Raw genomic sequence first — 25,544 nt, 5'->3', positions numbered from 1 at the left:
CACCCGGGCCTCCCTCCGTCCTGCTAAGCAGCCAAAGATGCCACACAAGACGCCCCTCACAAGGGGGGTGGGGTCTGCCCAAATTAAGATGCAACCCAGAGGGACCCCTGCCACTTTTATCCCCCATTCCCTCCCAGTTGGCTGCTCTTGGTGCCCTCCTCCCCCAAGCCCAAGCCATGGAGCTCCCTCAGCACATACACAGAGACTTGCCTGGAAGAGCCATTCCTGCTGCTGGCCTCTGGCACCTGCCATTCGGGGGTCCCATGTGGCAAGCTTTGGCGGTAGTAGTGCTCTGCAGGGGAGGGGCACTTCTGAGGCTGGGGGCCCGGCTGCCGGGCTGCGTCGTGCCAGAGCCGCTCCAGGGGTAGGCTCTGGGACCGCTGCCTCGCCACTTCGGTGGCACTCGGAGAAGGGGCCCGGGAGTCTGCTGCAGGGGCCCAGAAGCCTGCCTTGGAGGGAAGCAGCTGGTGATGGGAGGCACGGCGGGGGCAGTACTTCTCCCAGTTGGGGGGCGGGGGGCGTGGAGGGGGCGGGCCCTTCTTCTTGGCGATGCATGTCGACTCCGGTGCAGCCTCCTCCAGCTTCGCCAGGGGGGAGTCCCGCCTCTCCCTTGGGGAGGTGCCAGTTGGCTCTGCGGAGAGGCGGCTTTCTGAGTAGGCCCTCTCGCGCGGCGGGTTCTTGAGCGGCTCCCCAGCACCCTCCTCATAGGCCAGGTCCTCCGCCACTTGCTCCGGCCGGCTACAGTCCCAAGCGAGGTTGTGCGTGGACACGGCTCGGCAGAAAGGAGTCCACTCTGGCTCGACACTCTCACAACTGGGCCAGAACGGACTGAGCCTTGCAAAGCCCACCTGGTGCTGTGACAGCTCACTGCAAGAAACAGCGCAGGGGCTGCAGACATTCGTATCCCGCCTTTCCCGGCTAGAACTAGCTCAGGGCAGCTCATCACACCACACAGCAGCTGGACCCAGGAGTGGCCTTTCCCTGACCCAAGCAATTCATGTCCAGAATACAAGGAGGAGCAGGTTGGGAGTCCAACTCCGAGGGCTGCTGCAACAGACCCCCCACCACCACGCCAGGCCCTGTGCAGAGCGAGGGACACCTCCCCAGGAGCAAACCAGCAGCCTGACCAGCTGCAGGACTCAAGGACTGACCCTGCAAAGGGAGCCCAGGGGTGGCTGACACCTGGCAGCCAAGCTGGAGGTGGCACACACAGTGGTTTGACCCCCCCCCCCGGAGAACTGCTGGGAGGGAGAGCGAGAGGCCAAGGGGAGGACATCACCCCTTTCCCAAGTGCAAGAGAGGCCAGTTACATGTCTGTCCACCTTCAGCAGCCCCAAAGAGCCATTTGGGATGGGGGTGCAAGGAACTGCTCTGGTCCCAGGGAAGGTTTGTGCCAGGCCTGCTAGCAGATACTCCAGTATCCTCCCCCCCCCCCCGGCCAGCACATGCCCTGGCTCTACGGTTCAGCAAACCGGCTCCTCCAAGGAAGCCTCCCAGAATGCCCAGAAGCTGCTCTGCCCCCCCACAGTTTGGGACAGGCATCAGACATGACTGGATGGGCGTCCCGTCCCATCCCCCGCACGCTTCTGGCTGTGATCATACCAACAATCCATCTCCTCTCTGGGGGGGGTCCTTGTGAAGGGGGGGCTCCAGACAGCTTGGCTTTTGGAACTGGCCAAGGGCAGGACACACCAAACCACAGACTGTGCTGAGGGAACACATCACGCCCTTCTCCACAAACATGCTGCGCAGCAGGGACGAGAGGGAGCTGATTCTACAGGAGTTGCCCCCCAGGCTGCCGACACCGAAGCCTCTCCCAGCCCACTGTGGCAAGCCCATCTCTGAGCTGGGGGGCTGCACTGGAACTCCCCAAACAGTGGACTGCCATGTACAGCTGCCCTTCTGGCACCTCAAGGACCAGCATCCAGCACTTCCTGTCCTGTCCTCCCCCGCTGCCCACAGCTTACCTCATTGATTGGCTGCTCTTCCTGTTTATCGCTTGGGGCTCCCACTCAGCCAGAGGAAATTCCTGGTGAGAATCAGAGAGTGAGTGGGGGTGTGTGTGTGTGTGTGTGTGATGACTGGACAGGGCCTCCTCTTGGGCTGCTGCCTTTCATCCCAGCTAAGGGCAGTGGAGGCTTCAAAGCAAGCTGGCCCCAACCCCCCTTCGCTGCAGGACACGCAGACCGGTTGCTACTGGCAAGGCTGCTGCCCCTGCTGGGCACGGCGCTGACGGGACTGGGGTGCTGCGGGCGACAACAGGCGACTGGGGCGCAGGGCCAGCCACGAAACGGACACTTCTCTGCCAAGCCTGCACACAGTGTGGCACGATGGGCAGCTCTGTAGCCACTGCCAGGCCTGCTCTGAACCCAGCAGCTGGTTGAACTGGGGGCCTGCTGTGCACTGCCGAGCTATGCCCGCCCCCTCCCGAAGGGCACTTACCGCCTGGAAGGTCTTCCTCACTGGCCAGGGAGCCCCGTCCTCCAGGTGCTGGTGCCGGGCGGGACAACAGCAGTCGCTGCAGCGAACCCAGCAGTGAGGGTGGCAGTGGTGGGCCTGGTGAGTGGACGGCACCGACATGTTCCTCTGGAGCAGTGCCGGGCCCCGATCCCCACGACAGCAGGCACAGGCTTCTCGGGCAGCCGCGCAGGAGCACAGCAGACTCCGCCAACACTCACAGTCCCCGTGCCGGGCCGGTGGGTGGTAGAAGACGGGTGTCTCTGGACGGAAGTCCTGGTAGCGCGGGGGAGGAGGAGGGGCCACGTACGGCGGGTCCATGGAGTGGCGCCGCTGGCCCTGGCGCTCAGAGCCTGCTGCCTGGCGGGCGATCTGCTCCACCCCCTGGGGAGGCCTCGAGCCCGCAGGCCGGCTGCTGTGCTGGGGGCTCGTGTGAGCCGAGGGCAGAGGCCTGCTGGTCTCCTCAAAGAACTTCCTTCGCTCCGAGAAAGGCAGGAGGCCAGACTCCTCCGAGAGCCGCGAGGGAGACCCCGGCTCGGCCCCCTGCAGGCCTCGGCTGTGGGGCTGCAGCTTGTGCTCCGGAGACCATCGCCAGCGCCCGCCACCTCCTTCTCCCCCAGGCAGCAGGGGCAGGGTCTTCTGCGGCCTCTTGGCCCCTGACAAGGGGGCCTTCCACTTGGGCTCCGGGGCTGAAGACTCCTTGCTGGAGCTCTGGCAAGCACGCTCTGCCTGCAGCACGCTCAGTTCTGAGGCCCAGCGCTTAGGGGGGGCTGTTCGCAGAGGGGGGGCCAAGCTGTGGGGCCTGCTCTCTGCCACTGAGGGACGTGCGGGTGGGGGAAAGGCAGGAGCTGAGGGCGTGCTGGGGGGCTCCTCTGCCTCTGGCACAGGCTCCTCCCCACACAGCAGCAGGGTGGACCCCTTGCCTTTCTGCAGCTGGGCCTTGCGCCACTGAATCTCATTGCGCAGGTTGGTGGCAAAGCGGTTGCTGCGCCGGCGCATGTGGGCCGAGCGATGTTGGGCCGAGCTGCCCTTCCTGGAGGCTGCCTGGACGCCATCCGCCTCCTGCCCCCCTTCCATCACAGCGCCTGCGCCAGGGGCTGCCTTGAGGCCAGTGGCCAAGTCGGCAGGAGGCGGCAGCGAGAGGGACGGGGCCGACTCGGCGGAGGCACTCCTGGGCCGCTGCAGCACTGCGCGGCTGCTGGTGCTGGGCGAACAGGACCCTGCTCCTGGCCTCACGGCTGGGTGGGAGTCCACCTCCTGGCCAAGCGGGTCTCGGTCCTTCCAGGGCTCTGAAGCCCTCTGTTCCTGGTGCAGCGGAGAGACAGTCCAGTGGGGGCTCTCTTGGTGAGGAGCGATGTTCAGGGTCTGTAGCTGGGCAGCCAACAGGTGCTCCGGGGCACTGTGCCGGTGAGCCAGGGGTCCCGTCCAGCACTCCTTCCAAGGCGACGGGCAGGAGTCGGGGCTGCTCGGCTGGGCCTCAGACTCCCCACCAACCACAAGCTGGGGGGGCCCCTCGCACTCCTCAATGGCCTGCACACCCCTCTCCATGGCTGGGAGCTGGTCCGTGTGCGAACTCAGCAGGTAGTACTGGTCGGCAAGCAGAGCCTCCTTGACGTGGCCGTCAGTGGCCAGCAGCCCCCCTGGGCCCTCAGAGTCCCGGCTGCGCACACACAGGGAAGTGTCAGACGTCCACCGGCCGCTGGAGTGCAGGGTGTCTGTCTGGGGCGAGGCCCTCTGAATCTCTGTGCTGACTGGGGGCGGGTGACAAGTCTGCAGGCTGTCTTGACGCACGGGGGGTTTGGGAGGGCTGGGAGCTCTGGCGGGACGGCTGCTGTCCTGTATGCGGGAGGCAGACCTGCTGTGGGGGCTGAGCTGGCTGGCAAGGGAGGGCAGGACTGCTCCGCTGCTGGGCTCCCTGCCTCCTCCGCTGCCCGTCTGCAGGTAGCGGGGGTCTGGCAGTTGACCCTGGGGGGGGCCGTCACCGGAGCTGCTCTCCTCGGGTCTCAGGGCAGAATCAGAGGTGCTGGAGCTGGCCGAGAAGGAGCTGTAGGCCGAGTCGCGCTTGTTCTGATCCATGACCTGGTCAATGGGGGAGAGGCTGCCCTCGTAGTAGGTCTGGCTGGGCTGGTCCAGACTCTCCATGCTCCCCAGGGAGCTGCTCTTGTCGGTGCTGCAGTGGCGTGACAGGGGGGTCCACGGCAAGGGCAGGTCGCTGGGACAGAACAGACACACGCGTAAGACCCATTCACTCAGCCAGGGTGGCCAGAGATTCCAAAGGCTCCAGCAGGCCCCAGGCCACCATGTCTCCCCCTCCCCCCGCACTCAGACCCGCTCTCCTTTGCCCAGATCACCTTCAGAGCCAGCTGTGCTGCACCCTCCCCTCTGGGACTTGCACCGCCTCTCCCTTCAACACCCTCAATTTTGCTCTCACCCCCCTCCACCTCCCATCACTCCCTGGCTGTGACCTCACCGCTGGCCTCCTGGGAAGTGTCCTTCTCCCCAGGACTGTTAAGCTAAAGGGGGGGGGCAGGTAAGAGGGAAGGGGCCACCATGACCCACACTGGCAATGCTCAGGGGAAGGAGCAGGAGAGGGCCTTGGAGCTTTCTCCCACATCTCCAATACACAGAATAGCCCAGCTGATTGGAGCCGCACTCCACGGAGCCTGAACAACCTTCCTCCAACCAGGGCGCCTGGCCACAGCAGGCAGAGGAGGGAGCGGCCAACAATCGGGTGGTCTTTCTTCTGGGAGGACGCGATTGCCTTGTTACACTTCCTGCATGCATTCTTCCTGGTTGGCCAATGAAGGCTGCCAGCGCAGCAATGAAAACGCCCCTCAGAGAAAACTCAGATGGGAGACCATCTGCAGTCTCCACAGGTGATCAGGACCTACAGGCTGCTCAAACTAACAGTGGACAGTGTGTGTGTGTGTGTGTGGGGGGGTGCTTTTGTTCAGAGGAGACCCTGGACTGACGAGGGAGAAGCAGTAGCCAAACAGAACAGCTACTGAAGTCCAGGAGGCAGAGCAGGGAGTCTTCCACCTTCGCTTCCTGGTGGGGCAGCCAGGCACACCTTGCCCTTCAGGACCAGCACATATCTTGTGCAGAAGGAGTCCCAGCCCAAGTGTGTGCGTGTGTGTGTGGGGGGGTCCCTCTAGCCCAGCATTCCCCACAAGGAAGATGGGAGGGAAAGAGCTCTTTCCACCCACCAGCAGCTAGGACTTGGGACAGGAAGAGGCTGCCTCTCTGCCTGGGGGTCTCCCTTGGAACCACCAGGCACTCCTCTTCCTTGCAAGCGACTGATCCCCCCTTCAGGTTGACTAAGCCAGTGGCACCTCCATGTCCCAGAACAGTGGGCTCCACCATGATTTTCCTCAACGCCCTGAACCTCCAACCAGTCCAGCCTTGGCCCATCTAGTTGTGGCCTCAGGAAGAGGCACTGCTGGACTCTGGCACCTCTCAGGCCTAAGGCCCAGGCCATTGTTCCTGCAAAGCACTGTTACGCCCCCCAGTTCCCAGGACTCCCGGGGAGCCTCCTCTCAAGGCACCTTCTCCCTGCACATGCCTCCTGGAGTGGCCTCCTGCCTCATCTTGGCTATGAGTGGGGTGCCAGGTTGGAGAGGCAGCAGCATCAGGAGTCACCCCAAGAGTGGCTTGCAGTTGGAAAGGCCCTGCCAGATCAGGGAGGGGTGAGCACGATCAGCCTCGCCACATCAGCCAGCCACCAGAGAGTTGGCAGCTCCCCCTCCTCCATTTGGGCAGGCAGTCTGGAATTCATTAGCTCCTCTGCTGGCAGCCAGCGAGGCCTCCAGCCACCTCCCTTCCTGACAGGAGAGGAGCAAACACTCGGCCCAAATGGGGGGGCTGCCTGGCCCTGAGCTGGTGAAGCCGCCGTCTCCCACACCCAGCACACTGAGCCCTGGGCCACAAGAGCCCTGGGAAAGAACGGGGTGAGCAAGCTGGGCACGGCGCTCCCAGGCCAGGCAGCGGCCCGGGGAGGACGGGACGCGGGCAGAGCCTACGCCCTCCTCTCTGCTCCCAGGCCGGGCTCAGGCTGCAGCAGGGGTGGGCGGCTCCAAAGCAACCTTCCCAGCACGCAGCACGTGCTGCCACTGGGCCCTGGCAAGAGACAGCTGCCCCCGAGTGGGGAACCCCCAGCTCCCCTCGGCTGGCCACTCACCTGGGGTCACATCCAGAGTGCCAGGAGAGACTGAAGGCATCGGCAGGGAAGTGCATGGTGGCGGCCTCAGTCCGGACCTCGGAGAGCTTGGCCAGGTGCCATGAGTGGGGCCTGAGCACGGGCACGTTTCTCCTGAGGAGCAATCAGAGGGAGCAGAGATGAACAGGAGGACGCAGCACTCCCCCTCCAGCACCCGTCCTGAGAGGGGCTCCGACACCCTGCAAGGAGCAGGAAAGTGAGCCCCGCCAGGGGTCTCTGACCACCCTGCAAAACTGCTGAGCATGGGAGGACTGCCCCGCCTCTCTCCCACCCCTGAAGCCAAGGCACCCCCCCCTGGCGATAGCCTGGGCACTCCTTCCCCCACCACGGAAGCTCTCTGCTGATGAATGTGCAGGGGGGGGGGGTTCCTCTGGGAGTTGTGGCTCCCAACAGTCACAGAGTAGAAGCAAGAGCTTTAAAGGGCACACGAGGCCATACAGAGATGTCAGGTTCTGGCTCTGCCAGCTGTAGGCTGTGGGCTGCTCTACGGAGCCCTCTAGTTTTGAAGGTAGGAAACAGAAAGGCCATTAGCTGATCCAGCCACAACCAGGTCCCTGCACCCACCCACCATTCCCCCACATCACAAACAGTGGAGTGCCACAGCCACAGATTCCCCAGCAAACACGGCCCTGGGGTGGCAGCTGATCCAGACGCTCCACTGTGATACCCTGGAAGGCGGACCCCCAGAGAAGACCAATGGAGCAAGCCTGGCATGGCTCAGAAGGTCCCTGGCAGATGACTCCACAGCGGGCAGTGCAGTCCAACTGCAGGTCTAGACAGCTGGGCATGAGGTCCCACCACTGCCCCCCTGTTCCACTGGCGCCCTACAGATCAATGCCATCACCACCACCACAGAGCAGCAGCTCAACAGAGAAGGAAGCAGGTCTGCCAAGCAGCACCCTGGACATGGCCACCTGCAGCATCTGCCGGCTCCCTGCTTCAGACATCCCACCGCAGAGAACACTGCAGGGTGGCAGGTGTGAGGCCAGAGCAGGAAGGTTCCCCCTGTTTCAGCCCTGCTGTGCCTAGGTGTGGGCAGAGAAGAACCCAGAAGGATCAGGCACTCCCACACCTTCCTGTCCCCAGAATGGGCCCGACAGAACAGGGCCTAGACTCACCTGTTGCTGGGTGGGGAGACTCCTGGGGACAGCTGGCAGGACGCAGCACACCCCGGAGCGGCATCCCAGGCAGGTACAGACACAGCTGGGACACCCTGGTGAAGATGCTGCTCAGAGGAGCTGGAATCAGCAAGCCAGCCCAGCACAACAGGGAGGGGCTCCTTGCTGGCTCATGGCTTCCTGCCCCCCCCCGTGTCAGAGCCAGACGCTATTCTCATCCCCTCCCAGCCAGGAAGCAGTGAGGAAGTGATGTCCAGGGAGATAACGCTGCAGTGTAGAAACTGGAGGTGGGAACAGCAGAGGCCGGAGACCCCCCAGGGAATGGACCTTCCTGCCTCCCCCCCACTGGAAGACACAGGGACAGAAGTGGGCTGGAAAAAGGCAGCACACCCCCACCCCAAGGAGCCCTTTGGACAGAGCCCCTTGGTTGTGTGCTGGGGGAAGGGGAGTTGGGGAGCCGCCGCCCCCCCAGATGGCGAGTGCTCCAGCTGCCTGGCAGGGGGAATTCCAAAACTTGACCAAGTGCCGCAGCTGCAACCACCTCCACCCTCAGCCTCAATGTTCCCCCCACACAGGAAGTAGCTGGGAGAGAACACAGGAAGGGAGTGAGGTCATTGCCGGCCCTGCAGTGGAAGCCACGGGACTGGGGGAAGGAGTCTGAGGATGGCCCGTGGGGGGTGAACAGGAGAAGAGGGTGATGCCAGGGAGCCCGTGGCCAGCAGCAGTTACACCTGCCTGGGACAGGGACCCAGCTCAGGGCGCTCTGAGAACGAGGACAGCTTCAGTGTCTGTCCAGGTGCCCCCCCCGCTCTCCCCCACATTTTGCAAGAACCAAAGCTGGCCTTCCCCAGCCCCTCCCATGAAAAGGAGCAGAACCCAGAGGGTGGGCTACACTGTGGGGGCCCATCACCTCAGCGCACAGCACTGCACACACCAAAGCCCAGGAGAACTTTGTTGCTCCCCCTGCCCCAGCACACAGAAGTCAACTGCAGCCTTCCTATCCCAGGGCAGAAGTCACAACAGCCCAAACAGTGCACCCTCCATGCACACACAGTGCAACAGTCTGCATGGGATTTGGCAGCTAGGACTCTCACATGGCCAGAGATGAATGAGAACAGCAGCAGATGCCAAGGAGTGGACAATGGGTAGCAGAACCTGCATGTGACTGCAGAGTGGCGCATCGGTACTCCTCCTGAACTTGCCAGTCCTGGCCCACCTCAGCCCAGCCTAAGTCCATCCTGCTGCAAAGCAGGCAAGCTAAAGGCAAGGACAAAACTCAACCCCTGTGCCACCCTCAGCCTAAGCCAGACTTCTGCACAACCGGTGGGGGGGCGGGAGTCTAGAAACGGACTGGCCATTGGCCTCACTTTGCAGGGATACTTCCTCCCTGCCCTGATTCTGTTTTTTTTTTGGACTTACTTATCACTACATGTAAAGCAGTCAAGTAAATATTTGCTCTCCTGCTGCACTGCTGCCAAAAAGGTTCTGTGCAACTCGTAAGTCAGCAAACAGCACCTGATGCCATACCCAGAAACAACCATTTCGCAGAACAGAGGTATGTGCTATGCTGGTGTTTCTCAAACTGTGGGTCGGGACCCACCAGGTGGGTCATGAGCCAGTTTCAGGTGGGACTCCATTTCAATATTTTATTTTTAATATATTAGACTTGATGGTACCATGGTATGGGACTGCATTTGGGGAAATGTAACAGATCTGTACTTTTAACAAGCTACTATGCATGTTCTTTTAACAATGATAGTAAATAGGACTTACTCCTGGAAAAGTATGGGTAGGATTGCAGCCTAGGATTGTTCAACATTTTCCTTCTTGATGATGTCACTTCCGGTCATGACATCACTTCTGGTGGGTCCTGACAGATTCTCATTCTAAAAAGTGGGCCCTGGTGCTAAATGTTTGAGAACTGCTGTGCTACAGAATTAAAACATTCAAACTCCGAAATTAATGTTAGTATGTGATTGGGGGAGGGACACAGATGGAGAGGGGAAAGCAGGCTGCTTCCAGTTAACCCTGGTTCACTCTGGAGGTTCTTTCCTGCAGGGAGGGGGGGGAGGAGAGGTTTGAGGGAAGAAATCCTTTGGTGCTGGGAAGGGGCTTGCAAGGCCCAATTCCTTCCACGGGGTGGCAGCACCAGGCAAACCAAGAGGGCCCAGGACATCCAGTAAGGGAGCTGCGTAGCCTGTCCATGCAAAGCCACCTGGAGAAGGGTCATCAATGGAGAAGCACTTCTCAAGCAGACCAGCCCCAGCCACGCCCCGTGAGTCAGACACCCGAGGGACCAGAAAGGGCGGCCAGCATAGGACAAGCAGGTGCCCAGCCCCCCCCGCCTCACCTCCGGATGATCATCTTGAGGGTGCGGTAGGAGCCCTTGATCAGGATGAGCGCCTCCTGCCGTGAGCCGTAGAGGGGAGTCCCGTTGATGTTCACCAGCTCGTCCCCAGGGCGCATCTTCTGCGACTGGGCCGCCTTCCCGCCATCCTCCACCTGGACCAGGACAAAGCCAAGTGTGAGGCTGAGTCGGGATGTGTCCCACTCATGCGGGGGCTCAAGGATGCACCCAGGCAGCCCATACTGGCCCCGAGGCTGCCAGCCACTCACCACAGAGGCCAGCGGGTAAGAGCCAGGCCACTCCCCCCCAAGCGGTGCTGCAAGTCACTTTCGGATGCACAGCAGCAGCTGGGGACAAGCCAGCACGCCACCCTCCACCTCCAGCGCAAGGCAGTCAACTGAGATTGCATCATGGCTAAGGGTGGGGGGGAGGGCTAGTCATTGTTTTCTGAAGGTGGGGTGGAGAAAACCCTGCTCTGGTCAAAATGGGTTAGGGGTCTCATTAAGTGCCCCCCAATGCTACAAGCATCAGGCTGCACTGTCCCACTGTGCCAGCTCCAAGGGGACAGGAGGCGCATGGCGGCAGACACAGGCAAGGGTCCTGTGGCCCATCAGAAGCCAACGGGAGCCCCCTCTCCTTGCAGAAGTGGCTTCTCATCCACAAAGGGACTTGCCCTGCAGGCTCCACCAGAATGCTGTTGCTGCTGCTTTTCTTCTCCACCCTTCCCAGGCTGCCCCCGGAGAGGACTCACTCTTGCCCTAGTTCCCCTTCTGCCCTCCCCCGAGGCCCCCCCTTCTCAACTATACATCCCGCTCACCTAGCAGAGGAGGAAGGGGCAGGAGGCAGCACCTGGGAGTCTCCCCCACCATTTCAATGGCTTACCAGAGCAAGCTCTCCTTGCCCTTTGAACTCTCCCGTCCCCTCGACCTCAGCAAGGGCGCAAGGCCTCCTTTTCGCAACCCCCCCCCACATGGGACAGCCAGCACAAGGGAGGCCCCTCTGCTGAGGGCTCAGCACTGCGCAGAAGGAGCAAAATGCCACCAGCCCACAGAACTGCAAGGTCAAGCGCTCAGTCGCCCTCCTGCCACGGGACACTCTCACCTCTTGCCTCCAGACCAGCGACCCCCGACGGGGCAGCTTTGCCCCCAGGAGACTCTCAGACACAGCTGGGGCCGCAGCACTGCGCAGAGCTGGATGAGCCGCGCCTGGTCACATGAGCGAGGGAGTCCCACCACTGCTTCCCCCATGGCCTGGCTGACACAAGGGCCCTTTGTGCTGCCAAATGCCAGCCAGAGCATCCGGAGCCCACAGAGCTCTTGCTCTGCTGCCCGCCTGGGGAGGAGCCCACACATGCCATGCTCAGCAGTGAGTGCCAGGCACCCTGGCCAAGAGAAGAGCAGGCCCTTCCCCAAGCCAGGGGAAAACCTGCTGCCACCAATCCACGTGCCCTGAAGGAAGGCTCAGTCTCGGACAGGCAAGGAGGCAAGGACCGGGCAGCTCCAACCAGCACCGCTGCCACAGGGCACTCTGGGCTCAGAGAGGGCCTGTGACTGGGGCACCTGGTCAGCAAGCTGGAGGCACCACTTCCAGAGCCCTCTGTGGGGACATGCTTCTGCTGCCACAGCCCAGAGACAGTGCAGACTGAGGGCCACATCAGCAACCCTGGCAGCAACAGACTACAAGCACCCTGAGGGGCCACTCTCTCCTAGGTAGGGTTTTGGGCCAGAGGACTTCGAAGCCCTGCTGCTGAACTGGCAACCTTCTACACACAAAGCAGAGGCAGGTTGGGGCAGTGCCACCTCAGGCACTCCCAGGTGGCAGGGTGGCATGAGGGCTCTTGGCTGTCCAGCCAAGGGAAGGCGAGGACTGCTCACAATGTCAGAGCATCCAGGGACCAGTGTCTTTCAAGCTGTCCATAAATGACCTGGAGACAGGGTTAAGCAGCAAGGTGGCCAGGAGACCAAACTTTTCTGAATGATAAAGACCAGAGGAGAGTGTGAAGAGCTCCAGGAGGATCTCTCCAAACTGAGAGAATGGGCAGCAAAATGGGAAGGAATTGCAATGTAAATAAGCATAAAGCCATGGAAACAATCAAAGCTTCACATGTAAGCCAATGGGTTTTGATCTGTCTGACAGATCAGGCGAGGGATCTCGGGCTGCTGGTGGACAGCTCGGTGAGACTGTTGATCCAATGTGCAGCAGCGGGGAAGAAGGTTAATTCCATGCTTGGGATTGTTAAAAAAAGGTATTAAGACTAGAACGGCTAATATTATAATGCCATCGTACAAATCGATGGTAAGGCCACATCCAGAGTACTGCATCCAGTTCTGGTTGCCATATCTCAAAAAGGATGCAGTAGAAATAGGAAAGGTGCAGAAGAGAGTGACCAAAATGATTACTGGGCTGGGGCATCTTCCTTATGAGAAAAGACTACAGCATTTGGGGTTCTTTAGTCTCTAGAAAAAAGGCACCTGAGGGGGGACATGACTGAGACATACAAAATTATGCAGGGGATGAATGAATGGAGAGAGGGATGTTCTTTTCCCTCTCACACAACACCAGTACCAGGGAACATCCACTAAAATTGAGTGTTGGGAGAGCTAGGACAGACAAAATAAAACGATTCTTTACCCGGCGTGTAGTCTGTATAACTCCTGGCCACAGGATGTAATGACATCTTGCCTAGATGCCTTTAAGAGGAAATTGGACAAATTTCTGGAAGAAAAGTCCATCACAGGTTATAAGCCATGATGGGTATGTGCACCCTCCTGAATTTAGACTTCTAACTGCAAGAAATGGCACCAGGATGCAAGTCTCTTGTCTTGTGTGCTCCCTGAAGCATCTGGTGGGCCACTGTAGGAAGTTGGACTAGATGGGCCTATGGCCTGATCCAGTGGGGCTCTTCTGATGTTCTTAAGCGTTTCCTCCAAAGAGGACACTCCAACTCAAGACACGAGTCTGCCTTTCCTCGCTGCCTCACCACCACTGCAGACAGAGCCAGATCCTGGAGCTCACAGAAGAAGCTGCCCAGAACTGCAGCCTTGGCTCCAACCTGGCCTTGGATGCTACCAACCATTGGGCCATGTTTTCAAAGAGCAGACATCTCCACTGATAATGGCTCACCACTTAGGCTCATGGAACAGGCTGGGCCTGTATATGTATATTTACATAATTGGAAGACATTCTACAATTCAGAATCTATTCATGTGCAAAACATCTTGAAGACAGGCTGCCTTGGAACTCTCTGGTATACAATAACAAGAGGTTCCTGCCATTGGAAAGGGGTTGGTGCCCTTGGTTGTTTTTTTGTTTGTTTGTTTGTTTTTTTGCCGGGGGGGGGGGGCGGGGGGAGTCTAAGTGGATGTTAATTGTATCCAGATGCAGGCAGTGGGGCTTGGAGGGCAGAATTTCTCACTGGTCATGTCTGGAGCAATTCAGAGTGGAACTGAGGATGGCTGAGTGCGACAGACCACATCTATTCACTCTACACCCCCAGCTTTCAGTTGCAGAAAGAGGGAAATGGACCCACCATGCAACATTCTGTTTGATGGCCGGAATCGAGTTCCATATTTTGGAGCAAGTTCCAGCAGTGGCAAAGCAGCTTGGCAAATAAGTCCACCAAGTTGCTAGCCCACAAGAACGTCACACTCTCCGGTCTGCCTTCCCACTTAAGCCTTTGTTTGCCTCTTGGGGATCACTTTAGAAGAACCAAAGAGGAAGTCCCAACCACTTGCAAGAGACTCAGAACTGTTGTTCACCATCAGGCAAGTCGGGGGAGGTGGGTGAGCAGGAGACAGTATTTATGCACCTCTTGGAAACAAAAAACTGTCTGGTTTTAAAGGAGGATGGGATTCATGTATGATTGCTGCAAACCAACTTAGTGACCGAATCAGAGAAATCAAAATAAGCTGGGGTTCACCCCACTGTTCCCCAATGCAAAATCTACGACAAGCTGGCCTTGGAGGGCAGGAGAGGGCCTCATCCTGACTCTGAAGGTAACCAAGTCCACTGGCAAAAGGAGGCGTGATCACAGCTCAAGGGAATCATAGTCACAGAGTGTGGGAAAAACAGCAACCCAGAGCTGCCCTGGAGACGGGGAGGGGAGGCAAGGCATTTCTCAGTCCCTCCCCTCAAGTTTGCCCCTGACAACCAACCCCCCCCCCCCCGCAAAGCCCAGCTGTGCACCAGATCAGCACATTCTCTGCAAAGGGCCCTGAGCATGGACCAGAAAGAAAACAAACAGGGCTTTTGCTGGGCATTCTGGGTCTGCATCTCGGAAATCCTGGGTCTGCTGCTGGCACTGCAGCTCAAGGCAACAGAGAGCCTCAAGGTGGCTGCTGGGGAGGAGCGTAACAGCTGGCCCGGACTGCAAGGGGCTGGATGAGGAAGCCACAGGCACAGCTTCAAGGCTGGCTGCTCCAGAGGACCCTGCCTGGGGTTCCTCCAAGCACCAGGAAGGTCCTGGGACGGCAGCTAGTTCTTCACTCCTGATCATGTCACCCACCCAGCTATGCGCAGCCACAGGGAATGTTGGGTCACCCCCCCCCAATGCACAGCATTCACACAGGGCAAGGGAGAGGCCCAACCAGCCTAGCCAGCACTCTGCATCAAAGGGGCACATGCCCAAGGACACGCTCCAGACACCTCTGCAGCAGGCTAAGCCCCCTCCCCACAGGAGACATGGAAGACAGGCTGAAATCCTGTGCTTTATGCCATTCTCCAGTTTGGTTCCATCAGATGCCATCATCATTGCTGCTGCCTCAGCACTCCCCAGATCAAGGCACCATCCACAAAAACACACAGATGCAAAGCCCCTGCCATGGGTCACACCTTTGGGCAATCTGCTCCCCTCCCCAGAGGCTTCTTGCCTCATTTGCAGCAAACTGGAAACCAGAGAGGGTGCTGCCATTTCTCCACCTTCCTCCCAGGTAAGTGGGTCAGCTCTTCTGCACCCCACTCCACAGGTGACAGCAGAGAAGCAATCCCCTCATCCAAGGTGGCCCCCAGGCAGCCACCCCCCCCAGAAGGCAGTATCACCCCAGTATCACCCTGCCTAGCATCCCATCACCCCAGGGAGACAATCGGAGGAGCCAGAATCCCCCTGGACCGCACCCATCAGCTCCACTGCCACTCCAAGCAGCAGGTGATCACCCACAGGGCACACCCAGAGCTGGAGAGAGGAGGCCCCGCAGACCTGCATTCTCTCAAAGAGGCGGCAGGACACGGCTCCCTCCAAGAGCTCTGCCAAAGGCAACTGGGAGCCACGGAAGCCTCTCCTGTGCCAGCTCTGAGGATGCAGCCAACAGAGGCCTCCTGAAAGAGACGGGCACGTACCACATCCAGAAGGCCCAAATAGTGAGCAAATTAAACACAGAGGAAGGAAATTTGCATCCCTAAACACAGGCTGGAAAAGGCAGCGCTTCAGACTGGTTTGGCATTGCTGCCAGGGGCAAGGAAGATGGCGCAAGGAAGGGGGTGTTCAAGCCTCTGAGGCTAGGAGAATACGGCAGCCTGGGACGTTTCTTCTGCAAGGAAGAGCTCTCTGAACATGCCCTTGTCCAGCCAGGATTCCTGCTCTTCTGTACTGCGCAACAGACTGAGGATGCACAGACAGGCAGGGCCCCCCCACTCTCCAGACCACAGGGAGGTTTGCAGCTGCTGTTCTTCACCCCAGACAAGAAGATGTGTTTAGGGGCAGTTGCATGGATGGAGCCTCCAGGCCCTGGGTGAAGGCACAGCTTGCTCACTTCCACCCAGCCAGAAGGCTGAGCAGCAGGTCCATTCTTTAGGAAGGGGGCAGCGCAGGCCAGGATCCTCTACTGAAGACACACCATCTCCCGAGAAAGCTGCCCGGAGTGCTACTGGCCAAGAGGAGGGGAGAGAAAGAGGATGACCTGCCCCATGGAATTGGTGCCCTCTGGTCAAGGCCCTCCCATGAGAGGGTTTGTGGCACCATCCAGCCACATCCGGAGATCTGGGGGAGCAGCAGCCAGCGCTTGGGTGGATTCCTGGCAGGCCCCAACATCCAGGAGGGAGCAGGGAGGGAAAAGGGTAGGGCCAGGCCCAAGCGTGCAGGGAAGAGAAGGGCTTGCCGACTGAAGGCTAATTCTGGCACAAAGGGGCCCTTGTTCCAGTGTGGACTGCCAGTGACTTTTGCCAGGGAGCAGAAAGGAGAAAGATGCTCACCCGCTGCCCTCAACATCCTGCCCTGCCACATCAGCCTTGGGAGGGGCTGCCTCTTTGTACCCCTCCCCCAGCACTCTCCTTGGTCCCCCTCTCTGAACCCCAGTCTCAGGCCCCAGCAGTCCAGCAAGAGGCTGCACGTCAGGCCGACCCAGAAGACAAGAAAACGATCCCGCTGCGGACCAATGGCGTGACAGACCCAGTGCCGATGCAGATGCTTGCCAGTGAGACCGGAGGATGGGCTGGGAGGCACCCATGTCTGTGACTGGCAGGGGGCAAAGATGGAACGGCCACACTGGGAACCCTTGAGACCTTGCCAGTTAGTGGGCACCACATTTTCCAAATGCAGCTTGAAAAAATCCTCAAGAGAAAGTCCTGTTTTGAGGTTTGATTTTAGGCTCCGCAGCCTCATCAAGAGGTCACCTGTTGTGCCCCATGAGAGGAAGAAGTTGGTCACACAGCAGACCCTGAGTCAGGGCCTGGGGTTGCAGGGAGGGAAGCAAGGGTCCACTGCACACCTGTGCATGTGCTCTTGGCTCACGAGTGATGTGAGGCCACCCACAAACAGAAGCTCTTCCCCCACCTGTCCCCGAAGTGTTGGGTCTGCGACTGCTATAGGGAACATACGGAGTAAACCGTATCCCCTCTCTCATCACAAGTCTAGACCTTAGAACTGCACGAGTTCAAACCCCCCCCCCCAGTGCTACGGTTCAACTTGCAGCAAGCTCGGTTCCCTGCCAGGGGGGTTCGCGCAATCCACAGGCACCCAGGAAACAAACGGCAAGAGCACAAACAATGGGAATCAGTCCTTGCAGCCACTTTGGCACACAGCAAGCGCCTTGACGATTCCCAGCTGCCACCCACTCAAGTGTGTGCACGTTTGCCTCTTGGCCTGCCAGGAGAAGCCACCCTGAGCACTGCAGCTCCCCAGCCAAATCCTCCAGGTGGCAGCTGGAACACACACCTACCCCCAGCCCCGGAGCTGCGGCCCAGTTCTTGCCATCACTTGCTCGAGCTGGGCCTTGACAGACAGCACAAGTCAGATGTGCTGGGGATGCGGAAGAGGCCTCCGCCTCCTCCCCCCACATCCTCCAGGGCTCTCCTCCCCAGGGACCAATCCCGTCCCGGCAGAAAGTGGGCATTCCTCCCAGAGGAGGGGCCTCACCTCCACTCCAGGAGTCAAGCGCCACTCACTGCTGGCAACAGAGGGACAAGGGCAGTTAATCATTCACTGCCAAGTGGCCACTGCTGCTTAAGACCCAGCCTCGGGCTAGCACAACTGGGACAGGTCTGGCACGGTGCCCCCAGAGGGGCAGGGTTGTCCAGAGTCCTCTTCACACAAATTGCATGGCAGAGGACACAGTGAGGGGGGCAGAGCTCAAGGGACCCCACACCACTGCTTGCTTCCTAGCCAGCTCTAGCTGCCCCCAAAGGAGTACAGCAAAGAAAGCCTTGCTTCCCACCAGAGAGTGTGAACCAAAGACGCTGCACGCACGCAGGGAGGCACTCTGCCCTGCAGTACGGGGTTCACTTCCAAACGCTGAACACACACGAGGCATGTGTGGCCCAGCTTAGGGCAGCACCACTGACCGCAACGGGGGGGCCCCTGGAAGGCCTTGGGCAGGGCAGAGAAGGGTCACACTTGGGAGTTCTGCTTTGAGTGTCTGGATCCCCTGCTGCAGAGGGAGGAGGTGAGCAGTCATACTACTCCTATGCCAGAGACCTCAGGCAGACTCCAGTCATCCACCAAGATGCCACTCAGAGACAAAAGGGGCAATAAGCACAGCATGTGCCCCCGAAAGGCCTCTCACCGAGTATCACCCAGGGCCCTGAGGAAGTCACCCCCTTTGTGGAATTCTGGACAGAATCTGTGTGTCAAACAGTGGCCTGGCTTGGCTCCTCCAAGATGCCTCTCATGTCATCGCCTTTCACGTCCAGGCCAGAGGGGCTGGTCTCACTGCAAGGTGGCCCATCAGTACCAAAGATACCCAGAACAAGTGGCCCAAGATTTCCCATTTGGTCCCAACCTGGTTCTGGTCACACCTGCCCATGGGCCAACTCTGCCCACAGCTTGGGCAACATTCCTGCTCTTGCACTAGCCACCAAGAATGGCCAAGACACAATTTCCAGGCACACTTCAGAAAGGCAAGAGCAGCTCGGAGGACTGGCAGGCTGCTGCTGGTCTGGGAGAGTGGAGACGACCCCTCCCAGCGCTGGAGGACGTCCTGCGTGGAGCTCAGCTTTCGAGGCAGGGAGCTTGTCGCCAGAAACTGCTCTTGATTTCTGATGCCTTGTCTCTGATCAGAAGTAACAGGGAGCCCCCATACCACTGGACTTGCCCCCCTTTCTTTTTCTAGCCCCTTATTTGGCTTTTGAAAGCCAACCACCTCTCTGGTCGGGACAAGGGCTCTGGGAGCTTGAGCAGAGGGCAGCTGGCAGCTCCTGGAACTCCTTGCCCTTATGCTGTGGTCAACCCTAGGCTGGGCTTGATAATGAAGTCCACCTTTGGGGGCTGGGAATCAACCCCAGGGGAAGGAGATACAGGCTGGGACACCACAGAGACTGCTGGATCTGGCTGCCAGGGCCTGCCTCAGCCTCCTCTTCAGGAACCCCAAAGTGGGCTCCTTGGGGAGCACACCTGTCTCCCCATCTCCAGAGCCTGAAGGTACGGCTGGCCCATCTGCGAGGCCGTCACCTCAGGCACCCACCTGCCACCCCCTGAAGGGCTCTGCTCCTCCCCCACTCCCTGGACTGAGAAAGTCAGAGGGGCCAGAACAGAAGTGGGGGGGGGCTGGGGCGCCTCAGGTCACCCCTTCCCTTGCCAACCCAGGCAGCAGGAGAGCAGAGGCTGAGCATCGCCAGGCCAGGAGAACAGCGCTGGCTGGACAGGCTGCCCCGGCGGGGGCGGGGTGCTCGGGAGGGGAAGCAGCCGCAGGAAAGGCCGCGCAAGGCCCAGGCACGGGGGGGGGGCGGCAGCCGCAGGGAAGAGCCATTGGCAGGCCGCTCCGGGGCATTTCCTCGGTCCTCACTCGGCCCTCCACGCTGGCCTGGCCGGGAGAGGGCCGCGCCACCAGAAGGGCTGCAGGAGGTTGGGGGAGCCGCAGCCTCTTGCTCGAAACGCCGAGAAGCGCCCCCGGCCTCTCGCCGCCTGGGAAGCGAGTCGCCGGGGGCCGGGCAGCAGCCCACAAGACGGCGCCCAGTGGTAGGCTATTCCCGGTCCCCGCACGCAGCCCGCGGGCAGGCGAGCCGGACGACGAGCTTCCAGGGCCCCGCGCAGGCCCCGAGACGTGCAGCAGCCGCCCAGACTGGGGCCCCGGCAGGAGGGAGGGCCGCGGCAGGCCGGGCTGCAAGTGCGGCGCGGAGGGGAAGGACGGGCCGCCGCGGCCCACCGCTGCACAGGCCCGCCGCGGGTCTCTCCCAACTGCGCCGCGGCCCGCGCACGGCCGGCGGAGGCTGCAGCACGGCTCCCCGCGGGCGCCCATGAGCTCGCCCGCCCGCCCGCCCGGGCTGCTGGCCCAAGCCGCTCGCCGCCGGGAAACCCCCGGGCCATCGGGGGCGCACGGCAGGGCTCCCGCGCGGAGAAGCTGCGCGGCCCGGGCCCCCGGCGCCTCCAGCCCGGTCCAGCGGAGGAGGAGGGCCGGAAGGCGGGGGCGCCCGCGGGGAGCGGTGCCGGGCCGCCGCGCAGCCTCTGCGCCCGCGCCGTCCAGGAGCGCGCCGGCCCGAGGCGCCCCCGCGCGGCGGCTCACCTTGGAGACGATGAGGGGCTCGCCGTGCTCCAGGCCGCCCTTGAGCGTGAAGCCCCAGGGCGCGCCGCCCGCCAGCTGCACGTGCACGTACTGGAAGGCCAGCAGCGCGGGCGCGGACCCCGGCTCCCCCGCCGGCCGCTCCATGCACCATCCCGCAGCCTGCCAGCGCCGCCGCGGCTGCTCGGCATCAATGGGACTCTGTCTGGCGGGCGGGGCGTGCCGGGGGCGGGGCGGGGCGGGCGCGCTGGCTGGTTTGGGCCGCCTGCCCTGCCCAGCCCGGCCCGGCCCAGCCAGCGCGGAGGGCTCGCTCGAGGGGCGGCCTCGGAAGACCGCTTGGCGGGAGCTGCCCGCGGGGTCGAGTCGGGGCGCGCGGCAGGCGGGCCAGGCGAGGCGAGGCGAGGCCCCGGGAGTTCTCCCGGCCTGCCCGGGCAAGGGCCCGCTTCCCCGCTGCTGCTTGGCGCCCGTGCGGGCGGGTGGGCTGGCCGGGGCCGCCTGGGCTCGCAGTTGCGAGCTTGGGCGGTGCTGGAGAGATGCCGGCGGGGATCCCGCCCTCTGCGCCTGTTGGCTGCGCTGCTGCGGGCGCCTTTACTCGGGAGTCGGTTGCCCTGAGCGACCTGCACGGCCCGGGAGGGCAGTCAGCGCCCGGGCCTCCTCCCCTCCGCCTCGTTTCGCAGCAGCGGGGGGCGAGGATCCCACCTTTGTTTGCTTGTTTTGCATTGAGGCTGTGATCTTATACGCACTTGCTTGGGAGTAAGGCTCATTGAGTGCTTGGGACTTGCTTCTGAGTAGGCATGCCTAGGCTTATGTGTAAGTGCTCATTTACGTGGGAGTAAGTCGGGTTGAACTCGGGGGAACTTCCTTCCGAGGACCTGTGCGGGGGCGAGCACGCAGAGGCGCCCTTCGCAGTTCTCCGGCCTCTCTTCGATCCTGTTCTCCAGCTTCTGTCCAGCCCGTTTGTTTCAAGGCACTTGTAACCCACTCCAGGAGTTCTGGGCTGGAGTGACCCGCACTGGGGATCTTTAAGCAGAGGCTGGACAGGGACCTGCTGGATTTCCTGCTGCAGGCGGGGGTTGGACTAGATGATCTTGCGGGACCTTCCGACGCTATGATTCTATGAGCTCTTTCAGCGGGGCCTAATAAGCGTCGAGACAGAACTGAGCGGCAGGGGAAGAACCGCTGCAGGGAAGCCTCTAAAGTGGACTTTTGCGGTCGTAGCAGGATCTTAGTGACGCGGGGGGGGGAGGGGGGAGGTCGGCAGTGAACTTACGCAGAAACTTCTCCGGGTCCCGCCCCCCCCTTTTCTAAGGAATGTTTGGGTGAATACAGATAGGCGCTTGCCGAGGGGTGGGCATAAGAACATAAGAACAGCCCCACTGGATCAGGCCATAGGCCCATCTAGTCCAGCTTCCTGTATCTCACAGCGGCCCACCAGATGCCCCAGGGAGCACACCAGATAACAAGAGACCTGCAAGGCTTCCTGGGAATTGCAGTTAAGAACCTAAGAACAGCCCCACTGGATCAGGCCACAGGCCCATCTAGTCCAGCTTCCTGTATCTCACAGCGGCCCACCAGATGCCCCAGGGAGCACACCAGATCACAAGAGACCTGCAAGGCTTCCTGGGAATTGTAGTTAAGAACATAAGAACAGCCCCACTGGATCAGGCCACAGGCCCATCTAGTCCAGCTTTCTGTATCTCACAGCGGCCCACCAAATGCCCCAGGGAGCACACCAGATAACAAGAGACCTGCAAGGCTTCCTGGGAATTGCAGTTAAGAACCTAAGAACAGCCCCACTGGATCAGGCCACAGGCCCATCTAGTCCAGCTTTCTGTATCTCACAGCGGCCCACCAAATGCCCCAGGGAGCACACCAGATAACAAGAGACCTGCAAGGCTTCCTGGGAATTGTAGTTAAGAACATAAGAACAGCCCCACTGGATCAGGCCACAGGCCCATCTAGTCCAGCTTTCTGTATCTCACAGCGGCCCACCAAATGCCCCAGGGAGCACACCAGATCACAAGAGACCTGCAAGGCTTCCTGGGAATTGTAGTTAAGAACATAAGAACAGCCCCACTGAATCAGGCCATAGGCCCATCTAGTCCAGCTTCCTGTATCTCACAGCGGCCCACCAAATGCCCCAGGGAGCACACCAGATAACAAGAGGATGGTAGCCGCTTGGAGAACTGGAAGCGCTTGCTTGAGAGCCCGCCTATGCCTGTCTACTCAGAAGCAAGGCCCATTATAGTCAATGGGACTTACTTCCAGGTAAGTGTGGCCAGGATTTCAGGCTTAGTCTGTCAAGCAGTGTGGAAACCCCCCACCCAGCCTCCCTTCAGTGCCTGCGAGGGAAATGGGGGGGGGTGAGTCTCTGTGCGGATCCTTGCCTGGGATCTCCGCCTTTTCCAGCTCGGAGGGGGCCACCCCGATGCTTAACCCCCAAAGTGTCACAACCCGGAAGTCGGGACAGCGGTCAAGCCGGTCGCACGCGCCCTTCCCGCCCAGGACTAGGGCAGGCTCATCCCTCCCGGCGCAGCTAAAGGGGTGCAAAGAGGAAGCCTCCCCGCAGCGCGCAAGCGGCCCTTCCCTTCCGAGGCAGGCGTCGCCTCCGTTGTGCTGCCCCCTCGCGGAACGGCCCTGAAGGGCAAAAACTTCGTGGTTTGCACCCCTCTGGCTACAGTGCCGGCGGCGAGAAATCCCTCTTCAGTCCTCAGGCTACGGACAGGGGTGGAGGCTGAGCCCCCTGCCCGGTGTCTTCTGTCTTTGCCGCCCGGTCCTCTTGCTACTCCGTCGGGACAGCACAGCCAAACGCCGCTGCTCGTCTCCAGCCTCCGACGATGCTGCCCGGCTCCCGCAGGGCTCCTCTGCACAGGGCAGGCAGAGTGGGGAGGGTTGCAGCAGCCACGAAGGTGCCTGGGTGGCCATTTGGGTCACAGGTGCCACCCCCTGCCATGCCACCCCCAAGCCCTAGAATGTGAGGGCTGGAAGGGGCCTTGGAGGTCATCCAGTCCAGCCCTTTGCTCAAACGGCTACAGCCTCTGCTTCAAACTCTCCAGTAACTCCCAGGACTGCATGAGGCAGGCTGTGCCAGGGCCAGACCCCCCTCTTGTGTTCAATGGGACTTACTCCCAGGAAAGTGAGGTTAGGATTGCAGCCAGAGTGTCCCAAGGCACCAAACTGGTGTGTAATTGCTGTTCTGTGTGCAGAGCAGCCACGCTGAGTCTCATCTCAGCCACCCTGTCAAGGCAATCATCAGTGCCATCCAAATCCAGGGGACTCAGTAGCCACTTATGCTGGGTATTGCAGCAGCCGCAGGCCTGCACAGTCTCAGGGTCCCTCAGTCCTCCTCTGGTCCAGCTGAAGTGTAATGCCCTTGGGCAGCTTCCATAATCCCTTGCTGCATACAGCTGCCTACCTTTCCTTGCCACAAGTGCCACAAACCCAGCCCTTCTAGCAAGGAGGCAAGGCCCTGCAGGGAGGCCTTGAGAAAGGCAGCATACGGGTCTGCTGCTCCCCAAGAGCAGGTCTGCTCTTCATGGTGGCCTGAACTCAGGGCAGAAAGAGTCACCCAGGTTCAGCCTCCACCCCCCCTCCTGCAATGCTGCCTCTGGGATCCTTGCAGCAAGTGGCTTTTAATAGGGCCTTATGGGAGGAGGACAAATTGAGAGATAGTTTTTATGGAGGAATCTTAACCTTCATTTATAAAGAGGGGGACCCTACTCTGCCTAAAAACTGGAGTCTGACAAACATTGACTATAGGAGTTTAGCAAAGATTTTGAATGACAGACTTTCCAAAATAGCCCCTAAGTTGATTGTGAGGACCCAGACTAGTGCTGTCCCAGGGAGGAAGATGACCGATTCCTTAGTTCTGGTTGGAGAGATCTTTCAGATGGTGGAGAAGGGAGAGTGGAAAGGGATACTTCTACAAATGGACCAGTCTAAGGCCTTTGACAGAATAAACAGAAAGTATCTCTGGCAAACGCTGATGGCAAAGGGTGTCCCAGAGGTCTTCATAAACTATATAAAAACTCTGTATGAGCGGGCATCGGTTATGCCGCAGGTAAACGGATGGAAGGGAAAAATCATACCCATAGAATGGGCAGGAGGTCTGGTCTAGAGGGTAGAGCCTCCGTCTGCCTGAAGATAATATCCACAAGGTCGCCAGTTCGAGGCCACCGGCACCATGCGACCTTAAAGCAGCTGACAAGCTGAAGCCGAGCTATTCCATCTGCTCTGAGCGTGGGAGGATGGAGGCCAGAATGTGAAGCCAGATCGGAATGAAACACCTTGAATGTAGTGGTTCTTGAAAGAAAGAACCTTCTTTCAAATTGTAAAAATCCCTATTTAATAAGGGATTTAAATAAAGCCTGCCTATGTAAACCGCCTTGAATAAAGTCTTGAATAAAGACCAAGAAAGGCGGTATATAAATACTTGTTGTTGTTGTTGTTGTTATAGAATCAGGGATACGCCAAGGATGCCCATTGAGCCCGCTCCTCTCTGTTTTGGCGTTAGATCCATTGATGGCCATACTCCAGGCAGGGCCCAGAATACAGGGAAGCGCCATGGGTGGGGAATGGAATAGCGCAGAGGCTGGGAATGCCTTAAAAACGGTAGCCCACGCAGATGATGTGCACGTTATGGTTAGAGACGTGGGTGAGATGGAGACATTGAAGGGAATAATAGATGAATACAGCAGGGTCTTGGGAGCGGTGATAAACGAGGATAAAACCAAATGTCATTCTCTTGGGTTGAGGGGGAAAAACATAGAGGTGAGGGCCATGGGGCCTGTTTTTGAAACGGATGACAGGAAACAAGAGGTTCAAAAGGTGGAATCTGTAAAAATTTTAGGAATAATTTTTGGACTGAAACAGAGGGTGGGAAGAGAGCTGGAAACTGTGGGCCTCTAAGGTGAAGGAAAAAGTGAAGAGGTGGAAAAAATGGAACTTGAACCTGTAGCAGAGGGCAAGTTACATCAACGTGTATTGCGTTCTGATGATCCAATTTGGCAGCGATCTATCCCCTTCCAAAACAAGTGGTGAACAAGGTTACCCATCAGGTTTTCTTGTGGGGCACTGCCTTCTTCCCTCTTGCCTGAGCGATGGTGTATAAGAAAGTGAAAGAAGGAGGACTAGGGGTTTGGGCCCTGGGACCTTTGTTCTTGGCGACCTTTGTCTCCTATACCTTTGGCAACTGGGCAAAATGGAGGCAGAGGATGTAGGAAGGGGGAGACTTTGCATCTGTATGGGCCCAATTTGGAGACACTCAGGAAAAGATGACCTGGGGACAGAAATGGTGGGTGAAAGAAGAGACGGGATACGTACTCACTCAGGCGATAAAACGATCTTTGCCGGAGTACATGAGGGAGGCGATGACTCTGATGAAGGAGATGGGGCTCTTGGCCAAGCTGTATAAGACCAGTGGGCTGGAAGGGGAACAACTCAAGCGTTATGGTACAGGAGTTTATCATGAGGCCTCACCA

General features: G+C 59.7%; 1 protein-coding gene across 2 annotated transcripts in view; it reads right to left on the bottom strand.

The window, feature by feature from the left end:
- SHROOM4 (shroom family member 4) overlaps positions 1–20,210 on the bottom strand; it is a 31,602-nt gene extending 11,392 nt beyond the window's left edge. The window contains exons 1-6 of one of the 2 annotated variants that reach the window (XM_066640064.1): positions 20,068–20,210; positions 10,142–10,293; positions 6,635–6,766; positions 2,443–4,669; positions 1,968–2,029; positions 211–867 (exon numbers count right to left, since the gene is read on the bottom strand). In XM_066640064.1, coding sequence (XP_066496161.1) covers positions 211–867; positions 1,968–2,029; positions 2,443–4,669; positions 6,635–6,766; positions 10,142–10,257 — 3,194 coding nt within the window. In that variant the 5' untranslated portion in view covers positions 10,258–10,293; positions 20,068–20,210. Of the gene's footprint in view, positions 1–210; positions 868–1,967; positions 2,030–2,442; positions 4,670–6,634; positions 6,767–7,791; positions 7,949–10,141; positions 10,294–20,067 lie in introns of those variants that run through there. The other variant, XM_066640065.1, reaches the window with a different exon arrangement.
- Positions 20,211–25,544: the final 5,334 nt, after the last annotated feature.

Source organism: Tiliqua scincoides, chromosome 12 (assembly GCF_035046505.1).
Source record: "Tiliqua scincoides isolate rTilSci1 chromosome 12, rTilSci1.hap2, whole genome shotgun sequence".
NCBI classification, from domain to species: domain Eukaryota; kingdom Metazoa; phylum Chordata; class Lepidosauria; order Squamata; family Scincidae; genus Tiliqua; species Tiliqua scincoides.
The sequence above is the reverse complement of the archived record's forward strand: the minus strand, read 5'-3'. Positions and strand labels throughout refer to the sequence as shown.